Source organism: Macrobrachium rosenbergii, chromosome 21 (assembly GCF_040412425.1).
Source record: "Macrobrachium rosenbergii isolate ZJJX-2024 chromosome 21, ASM4041242v1, whole genome shotgun sequence".
In the NCBI taxonomy this organism is placed as follows: Eukaryota; Metazoa; Arthropoda; class Malacostraca; order Decapoda; family Palaemonidae; genus Macrobrachium; species Macrobrachium rosenbergii.
The window spans coordinates 65,972,077-65,978,076 of NC_089761.1; the positions used below are offsets into that span (position 1 = coordinate 65,972,077).

General features: G+C 47.7%; 1 protein-coding gene across 4 annotated transcripts in view; it reads right to left on the bottom strand.

Moving 5' to 3' along the window:
* Positions 1–5,757, bottom strand: part of LOC136850259 (cold shock domain-containing protein CG9705) — a 115,421-nt gene extending 109,664 nt beyond the window's left edge. The window contains exon 1 of one of the 4 annotated variants that reach the window (XM_067123935.1): positions 5,630–5,757. Coding sequence is in view for 1 of the 4 variants with exons in the window: in XM_067123932.1 (XP_066980033.1) it covers positions 5,197–5,269 (73 nt within the window). In the remaining 3 variants the exon portion in view is untranslated. Of the gene's footprint in view, positions 1–5,196; positions 5,341–5,380; positions 5,555–5,629 lie in introns of those variants that run through there. The other 3 variants (XM_067123934.1, XM_067123933.1, XM_067123932.1) reach the window with 3 other exon arrangements.
* Positions 5,758–6,000: the final 243 nt, after the last annotated feature.

Sequence of the window (6,000 nt, forward strand, 5' to 3'; positions counted from 1 at the left end):
CTACGAAACTGGAGATCTGAATTGGGACAAAGTCCTTCTTCTTAGCACCAGAACTGCCCAAAAAACTGCCGTCTGCAAGACCCTCCAAGGCAAGAAGAATTCATATTCTGTCGAGGCAGGGGTGGAAGCATGGTGTCTCAACCTGAATTAACTCCTTCGAAGAAAAGAATTCATCAGGTCGAGAACACTCTCGGAAGCCAGGACCGCAGCGGGCCCTGACACTCTCGGTCCCTCAGGAACTGCAAGGGTTGCGAGTGATGAAGGTTATTCATTGGGGGAGCCACGGTCCTGTCCCGGGGATCCTCGCGACCGACGAATTGGCGCGAAGTTCTCCGAAAACATAGGGCGATCGCAACTTGAAGAGGAAGACCCTCGCTGTTTCCGAAGCGTGAAACTCCTGTACCTCTCCCCTTGGAGGGAGACCTTGACAGATCTCATGAAACCCTCCTCGGCTACCTGGTTATACCACGAGAGAATCGGGGGGCCAACACTCAAAGCATGCCAGGCAGCCGAACTCCGAAGATAATTTTGTCGGAGCTCTCTCTGTCCGTCTCGCACCTCTCGGAACAACCGAGAGGAGAAGGGAACAGGTGAGGAGAAAGAGTATCCCTACCTGTCCTGCCAGTAAGATAAGCAGGGGAGGCGGACCGTGAGCGATAATCAACCGAAGGAGATTATTGCCACATGGGGGAAGAAGAGCACTTGTGCTGTGGCAAAGCGCTTTCCTGGGAAGAGCAAAAAGTTCACTCGAACAGAGCCGAGAACCCAAATCAGAAAAAAACGAGTAGGGTCGAGCTGAGCCGAGCCAATCACGCGAACGCGATCCAGCTGGTTGGTATGCGGCGGACTGGGAGGCAGGTGGGGCAAGCCGAGCCGAGCCAGTCTGGCAAGCCGAGTTGAGCCGAGCTGAGCCAGTCTCGTAAGTGCGACAGGGGGCCAAGCCGAGCCGAGCCAATCGCATGAACACAATCGTAACTGGGCAGGCCGGACTCGTCTGCTGTGAACAATTGTTAGTTTCCCGAACTCTAAACTCCTTCGAGGTCAAGGCCCCTCGAGAAGAAGGTTCAAAGGGGAATTCTGTGTCTGCTATCTTGCATGCTCGAACCCTAAAGTTCAAGACACCTGGGTGTCTCAGCACTTTCTCTCGTCCTGTGCCTTTCGTCAGGAGAGCGCTCGTGATTCATAAATTCAAGCTACCCACGAGACTTCCAAAAATCGGGAGTGGCTGCTTTGTTTCCTAATAGATCGAAAGAGCCAAGCACAGAACCAGTCTTAGACGCAGACTTCCAAGACTGGCAACGATGGTGTGGCCTTGAGAGGCCGCGCTCTCGCAGCCCCCCAAATGCAAGATCCCACAGGAAAATGTGAATCGGTTCCCGCCCGAGGGTGGGAAGAGCCAACAAGAGAAACTTGTCTCCCGGAAGAGAGTCAGTCCCTTAGAAGTCCCGCAGGACTCCCAAAGGGAATCTCTTCCCTGCTTCTTCTGATGTTCGAACCGACAGGATCGAGACACCAGGCTGGGAACCCAACCGAGCGCTTGCGGTGCTGGCAGGAAGAGGAGTCGAGACACCTGGGTGCCTCAGCCCTTTCTCTTGCATTGCTCCCGAACTGGGCCGAGGAAAATCTCTCCAGACCAGATCAGGATACTCGATATTCCATAGAATCTCGAGCACTCGGGCAGCTTCTGACAGCGCCGAAGCAGCCCCTGTCTTAGAGGCAGAACCTCCAGGACTGGCAACAGGATCGCAAACCGAGGTCTGCATGCCCGCGACTTCCGAAACACAAAACCCAGGGCTATGCGAATCGGTTTCCTAACCCAAAGGTCGGGAAGAGCCAACAAGAGATCCACTGCCTCCTCGGAAGGAGGCAGTCCCTAGACGTCCAAGGGCATCAAGGGGAAGAAGCAGCCTTCCTCTCCTTCGGCCGACGGAGGTCTGTCCGATTCTCGGGACCCCCTTGAACCTCCGGAGAGGAAGGGAAGATGCAGAAGAAGACGAAGATAAGAAATCGCTAACTTCCAGGGCAGTTCAGCCGACAACACAGGATGGTGGACACGAAACAGGACACCACCACAGTTCAGGAGAACACAGCAGGCATGCCCAGGACAGCTGACCAGGAGCTACAGGAGGCGATTCAGGACAGCTGATGCAGGAGCTACACTGCAACAGGCAGGAGCTACTGCAACAGCCAGGAACATCACTTCAACGGGGCGACTTCCTTCATCTTCACACCGACATCTTGTACAGGATGGCAGACATCATAACCCCTGGGGCAGCTGGCAGGAACACAACGGAAGCGGCCCCAGGGACGACTGCCAGGAGAAGCGGCAGGCATGATCAGGACAGCCGATGCAAGAGCTCTGGCAGAGGTTCGGAGGGCAGGAGCTATTGCAACGGCTAGGAACGTCACTTCCACAAGGTGACTTCCTTCCCCTTCAAGCCGACATCTACCAGATGGCAGACATCGTAACCTCCAGGGCAGTTGGCAGGAAAACAACGGAAGCGGCCCTGGGCACGAACACTGGGAGAAGTAGCAGGCACGATCAGGACAGCCGATGCAGGAGCTCTGTTAGCAGTTCGGAAGGCAGGAGCTACTGCAACGGACAGAAATGTCACATGAAAGTCACCAGCAGCGACAGGAACGATCAGGGCAGCTGCAGCAAGAGACCAGGAAGAGCAGCCCATAGACTGTCGCTGAGCTGACAAGAGCATAACACAGGGAACAGCTGGAGTAGATGGACCACAGGTACACCGGAGGAGTGCAACAGCATAAATGAAGACCAGCAATGACAGCGATCAATCCATATCGGCGGGAACAGAGTCAGAACAATCCCGACGTGGAAATATGTCATCTAACCAGGTACTGTGGTCGATCCTGAAGCAACACTGAATGAATGTCGGGACTGTTTCATGCGAGATATCCTTTGATATATCCAGCCAACTACTGCTGTGTCTGCGATGCTCACTGTCAACCTGAAAGAAAAGCAAAGATGATTAGTAGAGGGAAACTCCTCTTGCTACAAGGGGAACTGCCCTACGCAGCAGGAGGAGGTACTCTACAAGAGGTCGCCCGATCGCTCCCCGCCTCTGGTCTTTGCCCGACGAGCGAGCGAAGACGGCCAAGGAGAGAGATCTACTAAAGGGGAGAAGGAAGAACCTACGGGAAGAGAAAAAAGGACGGAGAGGAAGCCACCAAGGGCGCCGTGGAAGCGGAACTTACCGATGATGGCCACAACCTCCCACCCGGCCCCCAGTTCTCCAAGCACAGGTGGCGAGCAACATTCAGCATAAGTAGGAAGGAATCTGTGATGCCCCTTATACACAGAGGGCAGAAGCCCAAGAAGGGAACGAACTCTTACATCCCAATGAATGTAGGGGAGTGAAGATATTACGTCCCAAACTATATCTCTGAATGTACAAGGGCGCCTTCAGTATTTATATTTCAGGAAATATGGCCGCCACAGTTGTAACATTTACGTAAAGGGCTGCTGGAAGAGAAGCATTATCACTCGGTTACGCTTCTCCAATAACGCCCTTGGCCATCAAACCCAAGACACAGCGCAGGGAACGATGGGTTATGCAAGGTTATTACAAATCGTGGGTTTGTATTAATAAATATCAAACACACGTATATATAAATAAAAATACAGAAAGATCCCACCGGGATACTAAGAGCTTAACGACAGTCAGGAAGAGAGAACGAAAACACGTCAGCAACGCATGACGGCTGAAAGCAAAATGGAATGTTTACATCCAGGCAGGCGGGTATTCCCACCTACCTGGTGGTAGTTACTACCTAACCACCTTACTCAAGAGTTCAACGGCCATTTCCAGCCTACGCCTGAAAGTAATTCCTAATGTAAAGGACCGACAGTTTGTATATCGTGTAGGAACAAACAAATGACGTTGAAAATACGCTGGCCAGCCATCCATACTCAAATTCCACCAGGACAAATAAAAACCCAACTGGGACCCCCACTTCCATATTTATTAAAACATAAAGAACTTAGAAAAAGTCCAAGTGAGCAGCAATATTTACTGGGAAAGATCTTGGTAAGCATAAATTTGCAACATATTTTAGTATGCTTTTTGTACTGGCCTAAGCACAGGTTATCAAGGAGACTCAAGAACAAAGTGAAAAATTTCAATTTCTCAATGAAATTACTCAAATCTGTAAGAATCAAATTAACACTATCAGAAGAGAAGCATCTGACCAGCCTTCAGAATGAACATTTAAACTTTAAATATTGATCAAAGTTTTAGGAGAAAATTGTCAGCCTAGAGTATGTAGCTTATTGCATAAATGTCTTCAGAAAATTGTTTTACCAATCAAATAGGGTAAAATTGAAGACTACTACTGTGGCCTGGTTCCTGCCAGTCGATATGAGTAATATTTATCACCTTTTGCTTATGTTTTCATGTTAATGCTTTTTGTTTATATTTATATTTACAGTTATTTTTTGGTAATTCTAAGTATTAGCTCCATGCCTGTTTTTACCTTGCAAACTGGTTTTTTCTACACTTTTAGGGCTTCTGATACTGGCGGTGCATTTGTTTGTTGTCAGCCAAATGGAATAATGAATTAAACCAGATACACTTGACTCTCCCGAGAGACCCAGGGAGGGAGGGCGGTACCCAAACGTTAACAAGTTATTGCACTTGCCGGACGGGATATGAACCGTTCCAAACAGACGTAGCCATGCTCTGTCTTGTGAAGATCACGTATGGAAACCCCTTGTTGGATGGACTTCAGTGGTTAATTACAGGTTAATTACATTCGTGCAACAAAAATTAAAGGTAAATCCATAATTAGAAACCAAAAAACATAGAAAAAGTCAAGTTCGAAGGAAATCGCCACCACGGAGCTACTACCATTTATTCATGTTTTTATGTTCATCCCCAAAAAGGGGTAGTCATCCTCAGTTTTATCCAATATAAATCCCACTAAAAATAATCCAGGGCGATTCACATTTATCTACTGCTGCCCTTGGGCCAGAGTCACTAGCCTAGCCTACACTAATTCGACAGTAGGCTACAATACCCCAAAGCACTACCCTACAGCCTATGCTACGGTCCCCTTGTCTCCCTTGCCCCAGTATACAGTTATCAGCGCTGTCATTTTATAAGACTATTCTCAAATCATGGGGCAAAAGTAATAAGAGAAATGCACTAAATGTTTACTAATGAAATCCCTAACCTACGGTACTGTGCCTCAGACTAGACGAAGCCACTGGCCGTGACACCACTGTCGTTTCAGTCGCCAAAGGCATTGGTGATACAGTAGCCTCTATTTCCAAATATGGAAAGTCTAAAACCGGTTGTCACGCAAGCAGATATTATTCCCTATTTTATTGTTACACGAAATATTGAGTGACTCCTACCAAGCGTTCCTTTTCCAAAGGGGCACGTAGCAGAAAATCACTTGGCTAAACTGGGCCACCTTCCTTCAGTCACACACCAATATTCGCTCACTAGTAGAGCGGACTTAGGCGTTGCGGTTTTTCAGATATAAACAAGTGTCCGATTCCCTTACAATAATACGGCCGAATGAAATTAGGAAAGTAATTGATGTTCTTTATGAACACTTGTCTAATAAGATAGTAAAATTAATATATATTTTCATACTTTACCAGTGTTATCCTAATTTACTGATCAGGTATTACTCAAAATAATCTATTAAACGAACAATAATGATAGAGTTCTTTGAAGAAAAAGTTTTTCATTTTCTTTCTGCAGACACTAAACGCAGCCAGCTGGTTGAAAGCTATTGCAGTCTATATCAATACAGAGCATATGGCACAAAATTCCAAATCTCTTCCAGGGGAAATTGATTAACACAAGTTCCATGGGCATTTCGCCAAGTATCCATTGTGCCTCATATTCGAAGACTTTTTTCTTTTTTTTTTACGTTCCCCCCCACCCTATTATCGTTAGTCTTGCATTAATACATGTAGAATTTATCATTGGTTTCACAATTTTATTAATGATTTTTAGTGTAACC